This window comes from Pristiophorus japonicus, chromosome 16 (assembly GCF_044704955.1).
Source record: "Pristiophorus japonicus isolate sPriJap1 chromosome 16, sPriJap1.hap1, whole genome shotgun sequence".
In the NCBI taxonomy this organism is placed as follows: Eukaryota; Metazoa; Chordata; class Chondrichthyes; family Pristiophoridae; genus Pristiophorus; species Pristiophorus japonicus.
The window spans coordinates 38,758,584-38,774,401 of record NC_091992.1 but is presented as its reverse complement, the minus strand read 5'-3'; the positions used below and the strand labels follow the sequence as shown (position 1 = coordinate 38,774,401).

Sequence of the window (15,818 nt, the reverse complement as noted above, 5' to 3'; positions counted from 1 at the left end):
AAAGGCTGAATTATGGGGAAAGACAGAAGAAACTCAGGCCATTCAGCTTCGAGAGTAACAGCTTGGATCTTTTAATAGACCCTCTGATTCTCAATCAGAAATTTATAGATTTAAACATCTCTCCAGAACTTGGGTACATAATCCAGGTTCTTCTATCTAGTACTGTGGGGTGCTGTGTCGTCAGAGGGGCTGTCTTTTTGTTGGGACTTTAAATTGAAACCTGCCTGCCTGTTCAGGTGGATATAAATGATCCCATGAGACTATTCAAAGAGCAATGTATTCTCCCAGTGTCCTGGCTAACACCCTTCCCTCAACAGTTTAATGATCATTTATCTCATTTACTGTTCATGGGACTATGCTGTGTGCAAATTGTCTTCTGCAGATGCTCATGTTTTATCATAACTGTGGCTACACTTCAAAAGCAAGTAACTGGATGCATGATGGGATGTCATGAGGATGTGATCATTTACTTTATAAATACAAGCTTTTTTTCCTTTGAAAGGGGACCAAGAGAAGGGCCTCATAAAGGTATATGAGTTAGAAAACAGATAATGAGATGGGAGACATTCACTGGGTAATGATAGTAAATAGCATAGAAAAAGGTCCAGAACATAATTCAAATAAAACTGTGACAGTAAGACAAGGGAAATGGGTTCAAACAAATAAAAGATAAATAAAGCACGGATGTCAGGATGTTTTCACAAATAATGATCAAGACCTGGGGTGGACTTCCAGGGAAGGTAATGGAGATAAAACCGTGGCCTCATTCGAGAGTTTGCTGAATGCTGTGATGGGGCAAGGGGCGGCTGGGGGTTGGAATGGGACTATAGAGTCTTTTTGCATGGGTGAGTTGAGGATTTAATGGTTTTCCTATCTGTATGTTTGAAATTATGCTTGGACTTTACTGTGTGCAGCAACTGGACTAATTGTTAATGCTCTTCTCCTGGCAGATCTTGAACCTGTTTAAGAAAAAGGTTTCTCGGAATTCAATGTTGTGCTGGGTAGGAGTAGATAGCTGACGTGTCCTGGGTATGTTCAGTGAGCTGCAGACTTCTCATGTTGAGTTGGTTACTTCGGGTGCCTTTGGGGATTGGTGGTGTTTTTTGAAAACCGTGTGCAGGGGTGAGGGGGTGTGGGAAGGAAGACATTGATTTGAGACTCATGGAGGCAGCATCCTCAGGTGATCATTGCCTGCTATCAGAATCATACAGCACAGAAGGGAGCCATTTGGCCCATCGCGTCTGTACCAGCTCTTTGAAAGAGCTGTCTAAATAGTCACAATTCTCTGCTCTTTCCCATATCCCTGAAAAGAAAATATTCAAGGATATATGCAATTCCCATTTGGTAGTTACTCTTTAAATCTGTTTCCAGCATCCCTTTAGGCAATGCATTCCAGATCATAATTCAGATCATAATTCGTGTGTAAAAAAAAATTCTCCTCTCCCCCGATCTTTTTGCCAATCACCTTAAATCTGGATCCTCTTGATTCTGACCCTCCCGCCAGCAGTAAAAGGTCCTCCTTATCTACTCCATCAAAATTCTTCGCAATTTTCACCACCTCAATTAAATTTTCCCTTAACCTTCACTGATCCAAGAACAACAATCCCAGCTTCTCTAGTCGCTCCACGTAACTGAAGACCTTACCATTCCAGTAAATCTCTTCTCCAAGGTTTTGACATCCTTGCCAAAGTACGATGCCCAGAATTAGATACAATACCCCAACTGAGGCCTAATCAGTTCTTTATAAAGATTCAGCGTAACTTCCTTGTTTTTGTACTCCATGCCTCTATTTAAAAAGGCAAAGATCCTTATGCTTCTTTTAACAGCTTTATCAACTTGTCTCACGAACTTCAAAGGTTTATGTACCAGCTCTGTTTGTATGTCAGAGAACCTGTAGTTTACATGATGAGAAGCAGATTCCTGTCTATGATTTTATCTTAACATTCCTGTTATCAAGGTACAGAACACAATGCTAATGCAAAGCACCTGATCTGCCTTGTACACAACCTTCTGCAGCACCTGCCTAGCTTGGTTATGCAAACAATAGCCTTTTAAAATATCACCAATTACTCACTATTTATTGTATGAGCACACATGAACTTTCACACATTGCTTCAATGTGTTGCCTTCGCCATTCTCGCATTGGTAAAGCTAGAATATATTCACATTAAAGACAAACCAGTTTCATGTGAAAACCCTTACAAGGACCAGATAACAGGGATGGGGATTTTAAAAACCCTACCCGCTTGATGAAAAGAAGGGTAGGTCGGCAGTTTTACCCTCCCAGATCAGTTACCCATCTTGGAAATTTGGAACAGACCCACCATGCCATGTCATCCCGAGCATGGGAAGGAATGTCCTCACTGAAAAAGGCAGGCACAGTACACCTCCTACATCATTTCCTGGGTTGTGCTCAGTAGACATCCAGGAGGAGTGCCAGAGTAAGTGGGCATTAGAGAGGTCGCTTCTCGGCCTTTTGGCTAAGATCATGCGTAACTGACCTGACAGGGGAGTAACCACCATAACCCCAAGGTGGTTCTCCCTGGATCAGGAAGGTATATGCTTGCTTTTTTGGAAATAGGAGGTGGGTGGGGTGGCTTGACCCATCCACCTCCACGGAGGTGTGTGGGGGACCTGACCCATCCACCTCCATGGCACGAACCTGGTATTGCAGTACTTCCAGGAACGGTGCAGTGGCTCTAGGCCTTTTGGCTAAGAGCATTGGCGCAGAGTGATCCTTGAATGGGCCCAAGGTGACCTCTGGCGTTTGTAATTTGACAAAGAATTGGAATGATTGGCTATGAATTTCAAAAAAAAAAAAAAAAATTAGAGGTTGCTGACAATCCTTTCAGATCAAGGGGTCAAAAAATGCTTCCAGCAAACTCAAACCTTCAGCAAAGTTTCCAAGTTGTTTGGGCCAGCAAGGAGACTAGTGTGGGGTCCCACTTCATTTAAATTCCGACTGAGCATTGCTTCCCTAGACTCACTATATTTAATGCTATTTCCAATCATCAGTCAGTTTTCCCAGTCTGCAGATCATGCGTTTGATTTGTTGGATATCCCTGAACCAAACTTACCATCTGCAAACGACAGCTTTGTTTCCAACCTTGCTCCAAATTATTCAGTTATGCAGCCATCAATCAATGTCACTGCTCTTAGGTTGGACGCTTATCCTATGCGGAGAGACAAGAGGACTTCTTTTAACTTGTCTGGCTGCATACCATGCTGGGCACATTGAATAGCAGAACAGATTATCTAGCAACGTGTCCTGGCTGTATAATATGAGCCATCTCCAACAATAGCACACTATGGTTTGAACTATTCAGTCAGAGCCCAAAAGGAAGTTGTTTGTGTCACTGCAGGTCTGAAGAATTAAAAAAGTGTGTAAGCAAAAACAGGATCCGCCACCTGATCAGGACTAACAAGGAGATCAAAGTCTTCCACCTGTGAGCTAGCCAGCTGGTGCTTTTTCTCCCATTCATTTTAATTGGACAGTAAAACTGCCAGCAGTGTGCAGGAAATTGGAAATCCTGTCCACAGTCTACAGATTGGTCCAGCTTTTAAATGGATCATTGTACTAGATATTGGAAGGCATTCAAAAAAGTTGTTTTTTTCTTTAATTTTTATAAAGAAGTGAGTAAGTCAGTTAAATATTCAATCAAATTCCATGGCTACAATAATCAGGCAATAGAAATGAGTCGTCAGGCTTAGACTGACCAGATAAAGTGAATCAGCATCCCATTCAAATGCAACAGGGTGGATTACAGAATTTAGTGCACACACACACAATGATGGAACCTGCTACATGTTCAGTTGGCTTTATTCAGAAGAGACCCTTGTAGTTTTTAAGCTACTTAGCAGCTTTTTGCCACTTAATTATAGCAATTCAACTATTCAGAGTTTATAGTTAATTCAAACTAGGAGACTCTTGTTCAGATTATAAATGTCTTTAATACAGATATATTGGAGTAAAATCAGAGATCGATCAAGTAAATTACATTATTACTTTTTGTAACAGTTAACAAATGGTCACAGCTGGATTCTCGATAGCATCCTCTTGAGCTGCTGACTCCTTATCTTTCTCTTCTGAAAATTCTTTCTTCCTGTTGTCTTGATTCGCATAGCCTTTGAGTAGAATAGCTGTTACTTTATACCCTTTTCCTCCCATTCAAAAAGCTGTGAAAATCTGCAGCTGTTTCAGCCTCACAATAGATCATTCTACATTATCTATCTCCCCTCCCTCTGGCAGGAGTCATCTCTGAACAAATTATACAGACCATGTCACACAGAATTCATTACTGAGCTTGGCTTTACAAATTGATAAGCAATGGTATGCACCTTTCTTACTGATTAATAATTCTAGTTCGAAATGAAGCTGCATCAGCAGTTACAAAAATGGTTCAAATAATGGCTTAATTTACTATGATACTTGGCTTCTCAGCTTTTCCAATTTAAAACCTATTGTGTTATACAGCCATTTTCTACTAATTTATAAAAGTGAGTTTTACATACAATGGAAGTTACAAATAAAGGTTATTCATTAGCGAAGGATGTGTAAAATAAGCTTCTTAATTTTAAACTTGTAATATCACCTATTAACTGATATTAGCATATATAATAATGGTATTGGGGTAATTTATTGACATGGATAGAGAATTGATTGGCAGACAGGAAGCAGAGAGTCGGGATAAACGGGTCCTTTTCAGAATGGCAGGCAGTGACGAGTGGAGTGCTGCAGGGCTCAGTGCTGAGACCCCAGCTATTTACAATATACATTAATGATTTGGATGAGGGAACTGTGTAATATCTCCAAGTTTGCAGGTGACATTAAGCTGAGTGGTGGTATGAGCTGTGAGGAGGACGCCAAGAGGCTGCAGGGTGACTTGGACAGGTTAGGAGAGTGGGCAAATGCAGTATAATGTGGATAAATGTGAGGTTATCCACTTTGGTGGCAAAAACACAAAGGCAGATTATCTGAATGGTGACAGATTAGGAAAAGGGGAGGTGCAACAAGACCTGGGTGTCATGGTACATGTCATTGAAAGTTGGCATGCACGTACAGCAGGTGGTGAAGGTGGCAAATGGTATGTTGGCCTTCATAGCTAGGGGATTTGAGTATAGGAGCAGGGAGGTCTTACTACAGTTGTACAGGGCCTTGGTGAGGCCTTACCTGGAATATTGTGTTCAGTTTTGGTCTCCTAATCTGAGGAAGGACGTTCTTGCTATTGAGAGTGCAGCAAAGGCTCAGACTGATTCCTGGAATGGCAGGACTGACATGAGGAGAGACTGGATCGACTGGGCCTGTATTCACTGGAGTTTAGAAGGATGAGAGGGGAGCTCAAAAACATAAAATACTGATGGGATTGGACTGGTTAGATGAAGGAAGACTGTTCCCGATGTTGGGGAAGTCCAGAACCAGGGGACACAGTCTAAGGATAAGGGGTGAGCCATTTAAGACAGAGATGAGGAGAAACTTCTTCACTCAGTTGTTAACCTGTGGAATTCTCTACTGCAGAGAGCTGTTGATGCCAGTTCATTGGATATATTCAAGAGGGAGTTAGATTAGGCCATTACAACTATAGGAATCAAGAGGTATGGACAGAAAGCAGGAAAGGGGTACTGAGGTGAAGGATCAGCCATGATTTATTGAATGGTGGTGCAGGCGCAAAGGACCGAATGGCCTACTCGTGCACCTATTTTTCTATGTTTCTATGAGTCTGTTTACAAGTAAAATGGTGTTGTCCTTGACTGTGCAGTGCTTAGATCATAGTGAAAGACCCTGTAACCTGGCAAGTCCTAATCACCAGGTGATCACCTTTCCTTCCCAATCCAGGTACTTTCCAGTATCATTCTGTGACAGGTTGGCCAGCACTTTCATCATACTGCTGACACTGTCAGTGACTGTCAAGGGAGCCTGAAAAGTAGTAAATAAAACTTGATCAAGATTGGGTTGATCCAAATATAATCAGGTGCCTGTACTGTACTTGTATGCCTGCCCAGTTGGCATGTTACAAAAGTTGGTGTTGCACACATTCTGCGTGCTGAGTGTAGGTCTCTTTACACCACTCCTATTCCCACTTTTCATCTTCCTAAATGCAAGAAAGTCTTGCATCTTAAGCAATCTCCCATCTCCCCCCCACAAAGCTCATTGCTACAGAGACACTTGTAACCCTCCCACTACTCAGCTGAAATCAGATACTTTGGACACAGTGTGTACAGCTCATACCACAGAAAGCACTTACGTTTAAACCTCCCATGTCGGTTCTAACCCAGCCGGGATGGATAGCAGCACAAAGAATCTGATGTTGCCTCAGATCCTCAGAAAGGCATCGGCTCGCCATGTTTAACCCAGCCTAGAAGTGAAACAACACAGCTTTATTTTAGATCAGAATGATGGTCTGATGCCAGAGGTGTTCCCACCTCTGGTCCAAACCTCAACTGGTTTCACTGCCGATTGCTCCAATGCAGCAAGCCTATTTCTTGCATTGGTTCCTCCTCCCTCCAAAAGATATTTCGGACCCTAATTTTCTTTGTCTACATCATGTATAGGAATAGCTTTCATACATATACTAAAAGCACAGACATACCTCTCCACCATCCTCAGCTCGATGATGACCAGTATGCTGCTCGATTTGTTCAGCCATGATTAATGTCAGGCAAGTAGAGCTCCCTCCAACAGCAAGACTGAAGCTAACATGTTTACTTTGAGCAAACGCTAGCTCCTACTCCATCCCTGTCTGGCTGCTCCTTCAGACTGAAATCAAACCCAAGTGCATACTTTGCCCCCAAGTGGAGCAGGACTCAAGCACATAAATCTAGGCTAACACTCCAGTGCAGTGCTGAGGGAGTGCTGCACTGTCAGAGGTGCTGTTTTTCCAGAGGAGATGTTTAACATCCACTTGAGAGCACCTTGGTTTAAGATTCCATGGCACTATTTTGAAAAACAGGAGTTATTCCTAGTGTCCTGGCCAACATAAACAGATTATTTGGTCATTATCATATTGCTGTGTGGGAGCTTGCGATGTGCAAATTGGCTGCTGCATTTCCCACATTACAGCAGTGATTACACTGCAAAAGTATTTCATTGTCTGTAAAATGCTTAGAGACATCCGGTGTTTGTGAAAGGCACTATAGAAATTCAAGTCTTTCCTTCTTTAAACCCCACATTCTGGCCATCAAGACAGCCTATTTTGACCTACCACACCAGAATCTCACTGCTCCTCATGCACACTTGCCCCACAAGTAAATAACCGCCCCCCCCCCCCCCCCCCCATCCAAACCACTCATGCTTCCTCAGCCAAACTGAACAACATTACCCTCACTGCTTCCTCATACCTGTCCCTCCCCCTTGCCTCTTCCACCACCTCACCTTCACTACAGCCTCTTGCATGCCTTTTATCTACAAGCTTGATTACGCACCAATGCTTTCCTCACTGACCCCTTGCCACCAATGGCCTCCCCAGCCCCTTTATTTTCAACATCCTTGTACAAGTTTTTCCATGGACTTTGAGCACGCAATCTTTGCATCCTCCTTCAGTCCAGTGTTAATGTCCACCCTTCACTCATCCAACTCTAGCCTCCTTTGCATCCCATCTGCTCCTGATTTTGGTCTCTCTGCCTCACCCCTTGCTGCACCTTCAAGCCAGAACATTCTTCCTAAACCCTTCCAGCTTGATACTTCACTTCCCTCCTTCAAATGGTTTCTTACCTCTGACCATGTCCTCTGTCGCACCTCCTGACTTTCCTCAGCTGAGTACCTGCTAAGCTCTGAAGCACTTAATAGATTTCATGAAGTTAAAATGAAATGTAAAGGCAAAATTTTATTGAATCTGCCACTTGTATTTGCTTCATGGATTCTTCAAAGAATTTATAGCAATACATTGCCATTAAGAACTAGTTGGTTTATTATCACACTACACATTACCAGTTCACCCAATTAGACTCAACTGCATACCTCTGGATGACTGAGACCCAACTGACTGGGGTTTTAGAGTCTTGTGAACACCAAGTGACTGACTAAGCCACTCAATGGCATACTCAGGTGCATTCATTACACCACTGGAGCTCTGCAATGTCCAGCCTCAGTTGGTGACAGACCTAGACTCATGGAAGGTAGAATCACTCGAATACCCTTTTGAGCACAGTTGTCTCTGGAGGTGCTACTATAAAAATGAGGCAGGTGCAGACTTCCAGAGGTACAAACACACATCACCTTACTAGATAGCTCGGTCCCTACCTCCAGTGTCAAAGCACTGCTGGTGCCAGAAAATAACTGCTGCACGTGTACAAATACTACGCTTGTGCTGCGGTTCCAGTTGTTCTCCAAATGATTCCTGCAGTTTAAGTGCAGGAAGCTTGGAACACAGGCAGCCATGCCAACTGCACAACCACTTCTGCTGGAATCAGATCCACTAACATTAACAGAAAGAGCCATCAGAAAGAGCTGCATTGAATGGTTCTCTATCTGGATCAGAGATGAGGAGGTCTGGGGCTGAACATATCCTGCAAATCAAGTGTTTTGCCCAACCTCAAACATGCAGACTCAGTACAGCATGGACTCAATTTTGGGGACACAGGGGGACTCCATTTTGCTCCCAGTCCAAAATATCAATATCCCGAGTTGAGATTTTTGCAGAACTACTCGAGACTTGAACATTCCTTTTCCATGGTGCTCCCTCTTATCTACCTTGCTGATGTAGTAGGAGTAGAAAGGCTGCTGGATGAATGATTCAGGGCACTTCTCAATAGATGCAACAATAGAGGAAATGTTGATGATTGCTGCCTTGTTACAATTCATCCCTTCCAAATGACTCTGTTGAGCTGCTTCTTTCAGATGGGACAGGAACATCTGATAACAGACAGTACAAGACCAAAGTGAATTGCAGAAATCCATTCGATCTAAAGGCAAAACTCTACAAACAAGAGATGATTCACCACAATCCTAAGAGTAGCAGTGAGGAGTTTGTACTGTTCCTTCCTGAGCACAGCTCTCATCACTGGGTAAAAAGCCCAATGTAAAGCTCCTGGACTTACCAACTTTGTATTTTTTTTTAAAAAATCATGTTTTATTATTAAATAATAGGTACCTCTGCATTCTGACTGGACTGCTTACAATGGGGTAAATTATTTAACTGGAGCAATTATTGGTGTGAAAGGCCAATGTAGATGACAGGCGCCCTAGGTCTAGTTTTTGGAAGCTACTTGGGGTGGGGCAGGAGGAGGGAAAATAATGTACGTGATCCAGGGGTCAATGACAGAAGCTGAGCAGTGGCAGCAATCAGTGACAGGGCCAGCACTCTGATCAGCAGTGAAGCTCAACACAGAAAAAGTGAGGGGAGTCCTAGCTAGTGACTGTGGGAGCACTGACAAGGTGGCTCCAGCCTCCTTTGGATAACTTTTTTTTAAAAAAGCACTTTAGTTCAATGTTTTTTGGGAACCGTTTTCAGCACACGTCTTCTACAGCGAGCAGTCACATCAAGCTTGCTGGAATCTTTGAGATGAGAGACAGGGACACAAGATTGGTCTCACATTTTGGTGGCGAGTTTCAAGAAACAGCCCTGCTGATACACGTGGAGAAAAATACGAGCAGAGACTTGACCGGCTGAAGGACAGTGCAGAAACTGACCATTCTAGATGTTACATTCCAGCCAGTGAGTCACTCTTGGGGCACAGGGTCAGAACTAATCTCCTCATCTCAGCTAAAAATCAAGAGTACAGAATAGACATCAAGTAGAATGGGCAGAGAAAAAAAAAAAGTGATCCCAGTTTATCACAGTGGCTGGTTCAGATTTGCACTGAGGCCAGAGAGTTACTGAGACCCCCCTGAATGGAAGAAAAAGTTGGCTTCCAGCCCCCATGCTACAATATATCACAAGGTTAAAGGATGAGATAGAGACACAATCTAAGGAAATGGAGAGTTCATATTTACTTCCAGCACTTACAAATGTGATTTTTAGGTTAAATCACTGCTATTAAGGAATGCCTAATAACAGTCAGATTTAGTGTGTGGCTATGATAGCACTTGGAGCAGAGGGTGGCCTGTCAGCACTGTTGACAAACTTATTTTAATACAAAATGAAGTGAGATTCACTCCCAACACTATAAGAGTAAACTACTAATGTTCAAAATGTCACACGTTAAATATTAAGCCATTAAATCAATTACCAAGTATAAAACTGCAAATTTGGAGTTATTCACCATTATTGGAGAGAAGAATATTTGAAAAAGGAATGGCACTGAATGCATGCATGCTTTTATGCCCAGATAAAGCATGCAGCTTATAGTTTGACATCAATGTTGCTCTCATTCTATGCCACTGCAGCCTGTAACTGTAGGAATGCGCACCTGCAACTAACAAGCCAGTATTTACATTCTTCCAGAAAGGAGAGTGTGGATTGCTGGACAGAAACTAAATTACCTTGCTGATCATCAGAGGACCAATCACATTTGTTTGGAAAACTTTGGTCATTGTCTCCATAGTTACATTTTCCAGGGATTCAAAATGCAGAATGGCTGCATTGTTAATCAGCAAGTTCAGGCTGGTTCCCACGCTGTTTACAGCTGCCTCAATGCTAGCGAGGTCCAAAACATCTTAATTTAAAAAAAAAAAGTGGTTAGTCTTACTGGTCAGTTAAAAGCCATGCATGTGAGCGCACAGGCTAAGCTTCGGCTTGGTGCACTCTACCAACAGGAAATCATGCTCGACAAATCTTCTAGAATTTTGAGGATGTAACTAGTCAAGTGGACAAGGGAGAACCAGTGGATGTGGTGTATTTGGACTTTCAAAAGGCTTTTGACAAGGTCCCACACGAGAGAGATTAGAGTGCAAAATTAAAGCACATGGTATTCAGGGTAATTTATTGACATGGATAGAGAACTGGTTGGCAGACAGGAAGCAGAGCATGAATAAAATGTGTCCTTTTTAGAATGGGAGGCAGTGACTAGTGGAGTGCTGTAGGGCTCAGTGCTGGGACCCCAGCTATTTACAATTACATTAATAATTTAGACAAAGGAATTGAATGTAATATCTCCAAGTTTGCAGATGACACTAAACTGGGTGGCAGTGAGCTGCGAGGAGGATGCTCGGAGGCTGCAGGATGACTTGGATAGGTTAGGTTAGTGGGCAAATGCAGTATAATGTAGATAAATGTGAGGTTATCTACTTTGGTGGCAAAAACAGGAAGGCAGAATATCCTCCGAATGGTGACAGATTAGGAAAAGGGGAGATGCAATGAGACCTGGGTGTTGTGGTACATCAGTCATTGAAAGTTGGCATGCAGGTACAGCAGGCGGTGAAGGAGGCAAAAAGCATGTTGGCCTTCATAGCGAGAGGATTTGAATATAGGAGCAGGGAGGTCTTACTGCAATTGTACAGGGCCTTGGTGAGGCCTCACCTGAAATATTGTGTTCAGTTTTGGTCTCCTAATCTAAGGACATTCTTGCTATGGAGAGAGTGCAGCGAAGGTTCACCAGACTGATTCCCAGGATGGCAGGACTGACAAGACTGGATTGACTAAGCTTATATTCACTGAAATTTAGAAGAATGAGGGGATCTCAGAAACAAAATTCTGACAGGATTGGACAGGTTAAATGCAGGAAGAATGTTCCTGATGTTGGGGAAGTCCAGAACCAGAGGTCACAATCTAAGGATAAGAGGCAAGCTATTTAGGATCAAGATGGATAAACTTCTTCACTCATAATTGTGAACCTGTGGAATTTGCTACCACAGAAAGCTGTTGAGGCCAGTTCATTAGATATATTCAAAAGGGAGTTAGATGTGGCTCTTACAGGTAAAGGAGCATGGGTTATGGAGAGAAAGCAGGAATGGGCTACTGAAATTACATGATCAGCCATGATCATATTGAATGGTGGTGCAAGCTCAAATGGCCTACTCCTGCACCTATTTTCTATGTTTCTATGTCCTGGTGTTTTGACTGGCCTTGCTGAATTCAGGAGGTGACACTTTGGTAGTCAACAATCTATAGAACACCTTTCACATAGTAAAATATCACAAGGAACTTCAGAGGCATAATTAAATAAAAACATACAAGTTAAAAAGAGAAAATGTTAGGTGGGGTATCTAAAGCTTGGTGAAAGTTGGGTTTTAGAGAGTGGATTCTATAGTGAGAGGCCTGGATAGCTGAAGGCACAGCTGCCAATGGAGGGGGAATGCACATGAAGTCAGAGCTGGAGGAAAGGATTGTAGAGCTGGAGGAGGTTTCAGAGATAAAGGAGGGACAGGGCTATTGAGATTCAAACGAGAATGGTAATTTTAAACTGGCTGTCAGACAGACATTTCAACATGGAGGCAGTAGGAGTCGTCGAGAGCAGATAAGGTCATAATAGGCAAATCAAATGAGAATCTGTGACTCTTACCTGTAACTCCCTGTTTAACGTAACCAATCAAGTGTGTGCTTCGAAACCGCTCCAAGCAAGGTCAGGAACAAAATTTTGACCGGCCATGGTGTATTATCTTGCCACAGCCTTTGACACAGACACCCACACCACCCTCTTTCATTGTCAATCTCGATGGTAGGACCAAGTGTAATCCACTCTTATCAATCAAACTGTAGCCAGAATATACTTTCCAGCAGAAATTACTGGATAGCACTCAGCAACAGAAACTCTGCTTCCACTCTCCCTAACCCAGGAACACCAAGGCTGACTATAGTGCCTGCAGTGTTGGCCTGGTTGGAAAACAGCTAACTCAGTGCAGACTATGGGCTGAATTTTAGTTTTGATTGGGTCTTAGTGCCCCTCAGGGGTGGTAATGGGTCTGGAAATAGTTACCACCAGTTTCCAGCACCCACCAGAAAATTTGCTGCTGGCTTTGCGGTGGCGTTGAGCAGTACCATCTGGGATCATTGCACCGGTGTGCAATGCCCCTGGTTGTGACAGCAGCATATTTGGTTGGAGCGGCACCAGTCATGAGACCGCCAGGGAAAGCTGGTGGTCAGAGCTGTTCCGTCAGCGAGGGAAGAAATGACTGCATGAGGTAGGTGTGATTGTTGTGTGTTTTCTTTTTGCGATTTATCTTTATTTGGGGTCAGTAATATATTGGGAATGTTGTGTCCCCATTTTTTTTTTGGCAGTGAGGCCCCTGTTAAGTTGCTCCAAAGCCAGCTCTTAAGCAATGGATTTTCAGTTGCTCATCCAGCCTTGTGCCCCAAGAGAGGTGTGGAATGCCTCCTTTAGTGCTCCACTCCCAGGGCACAGCAACCTAATTTTTTGGCTGCTGTCACAAACCATTTTCCGGTGCAAAATTTACTGACCCACTGCCATGAGTGCCCCAAGAAGCCTGCAATTGAAAATCCAGTCCCAGGGTTTCAATCTGGTCTAGGCTTGTCTCACAAGTAGGTGACGCTTTCAGCAAGCTCTCATTGGTAAAATGACAATGTCCAGTGTTAAAGGTCCTATTTTACTAACAACCTCAAACGAATTGACAACTTAAATCCTGTTGACAAAAAAATATTGCCTTTTCACTGGAGCAAAGAGTTACCTAAATGTGTCATGAAGTAGGTTACTTACCCAGTTGTATGAGCTCCACATTAGAATGTTTAGATCTCAACTCCTGCAGCTCCTAAAGTAAAAACAGTTTGTTAGCTCATTACATCAAGTTTTACCAGCCAGACCTGCTCCCAGTCAAACTGGTGGTGATGTTGGGCCAGCCTCCAGTGATACTATGGAGGACACTCAGTGGCTCATGATGATGATCTCTCCTCCAAAAATAAAGAGTTCCATTACACACCAACACAGGTTAAAGTGACACTAGGGCCCAAATGTTCAAGTTTACCAGATGTCTTCAGGGCAACCAGAAGAGGAAAATGGGTTGGAGAGATACAAGGGGTAAAAGTCAACTTTGACAGGTGCACAAAAGGGTGGTAGTGGATCGGCCACCTATTCCACACCCCACCCGATTTTCCTTTCCATTGACTCAATTACCTCACCAAATGGAGTACATTTCCCACATGTGCTTGCTGCAGATGTTTTAGCCCTTCAGAAGAACAGATTTAGAGGCAACCTTTAACTCTAGCATGCTCCCAGTGTGTCTGTGCTGTGCTGGGAAGGCAGAAATTTCACATCTACTGCTTTCGCATAGTAGCAGAACACCTGTTCGCTGCCTGATCGAGGGAGACAGCTATCCCAGTGCCTTTGCACCAGGATTGCATTACGCTCCCCTACAGCTTCTGCAGGACAGCCCCAGACTGATATGGCAATATAACAGCACTGACTGTTTCGTTGACTGTTGTTCTGACTGGACACAGCAACAATGGAGTCTGCTATCACTCTGATCTCCTTCACCTGCTCCTGAACAGTTCGATACTATTTATTGAGTAGTAAATATGGCCCTCATTGTGTTTTCCAACGTACAAGACCTTGCACTGATCTGTACTGAATTTTTATCTGCCATACTTCTGCCCACGAGACCACAACCTTCTGCAATTCTGCAGCTGCTTTATCAGGGTCCACTTCAAACCACCTCACCCTAGGTTTACTATCATCCACAAATCACATTGAGTTTCTGAATCCAGACCATTTCTGTAGATCCGAATTAGTAGAGGGCCCAGCACCATAAGACTAGTGGAGGACAGGTTTTTTCACCTGGAGCATATCATCAAGTAGAAGCTGTCTGAATTTCAAGTCTCTTCTATTCACATCTACAAATACATTTCAGAGTGGATGAATGCGGAGATTTTTCTCTAGCCCTGTTAATTTACACAGCGTCACTGCAAGTTCAAAATGCTATCTGGTGAGTCTTTGTAAAGCCTCAACAATCCATTATGGGATTAGTTTTCCTACCACCCACCCTCCTATTCCACCAAACAACCAAAAAAAGTCAGAGAGGGGATTTAATACAGCAGAAGGAATCGGAGTAGTGGCCATACTAAACCCAACAACCTGCATTTATATAGTGCCTTTAACATTGTAAAAACATCCCAAAGGATTTGAACACAAGGATAAGGAGAAGTTTAAAATCTCAAAACAAAGAGGGAAGAACTTGAAAAAGTGATGTTATAGCCAGGACTGGCTGCACTTGAACTGGTCTGAGACCAGCAGAAAGGAGCATCAGACTGAAACGGATTTCAAACTAATAAAAAGGGGATGGGGAGAGTTCAAATGGATGTAATAGTAGCCTAAAGATAAAGGGGCAAGAGAAAAGATCAGGATACAAAGAGATGAATGCAACATACTCAACTGAAGAAGTTATAGAAAGCAATAATCACTGCAAAAATAATAGTGAAAAGTAAGGGCATATTAAATTGTCTGTATAGCAAATGTACAAAGCATCAGCAATAAAACAGCAGAAATTGGAGGCAATAATTAGAAGTGAGGAAATCGATGCAATAGGAACCACAGACATGGCACCAGATTGGACAGGATTAGCAGTTAAATCTGGCAGCATACACTTAATTGTCATTTCTAAATACAAAGAACAGGTGCTAGGGTAAAAACAGAAAATGCTGGAAATTTCAGCGGGTCAGGCAACACCTTAGGAGAGAAAGCAGAGTTAACATTTCGATGACCCTTCGTTAGAACTGGAGAGTGTTAACAGATTCTTAACAAGCACTGATGGAGGGGAAGAAACAACAAAAGAGAAGGTCTGAGATAGGGTGGATGACAGGAGAGATGAGAGAGACAAAGAAAAATGGTAATGTGAGGAGTGAGAAAAACATTAGTCAAGAGAGGGTGTGAATGGCAGAATAATGACCAATTGCCATTCGAGACAAAAAGGAAAAGAAAAGGCTCAGTGGGGGTGGAGGAACAAAGATTGGTAGTGGTGACACTCAAATTGTTGAACTCTGTTGAGTCCAGAATGC

The 15,818-nt window shown here is 43.0% G+C and overlaps 1 protein-coding gene and 1 pseudogene across 1 annotated transcript in view; one reads left to right on the top strand and one right to left on the bottom strand.

The window, feature by feature from the left end:
• Nucleotides 1–2,460: 2,460 nt before the first annotated feature.
• LOC139227284 (U2 spliceosomal RNA) lies at nt 2,461–2,699 on the top strand (annotated as a pseudogene).
• A 2,905-nt stretch (nt 2,700–5,604) lies between these two features.
• LOC139227017 (C-signal-like) overlaps nt 5,605–15,818 on the bottom strand; it is a 26,321-nt gene continuing 16,107 nt past the window's right edge. Inside the window, exons 2-6 of the mRNA XM_070858107.1 lie at nt 13,528–13,579; nt 10,418–10,590; nt 8,687–8,848; nt 6,243–6,353; nt 5,605–5,914 (exon numbers count right to left, since the gene is read on the bottom strand). Of these exons, the coding sequence (XP_070714208.1) occupies nt 5,801–5,914; nt 6,243–6,353; nt 8,687–8,848; nt 10,418–10,590; nt 13,528–13,579 (612 nt within the window). The 3' untranslated portion in view covers nt 5,605–5,800. The remainder of the gene's footprint in view (nt 5,915–6,242; nt 6,354–8,686; nt 8,849–10,417; nt 10,591–13,527; nt 13,580–15,818) is intronic.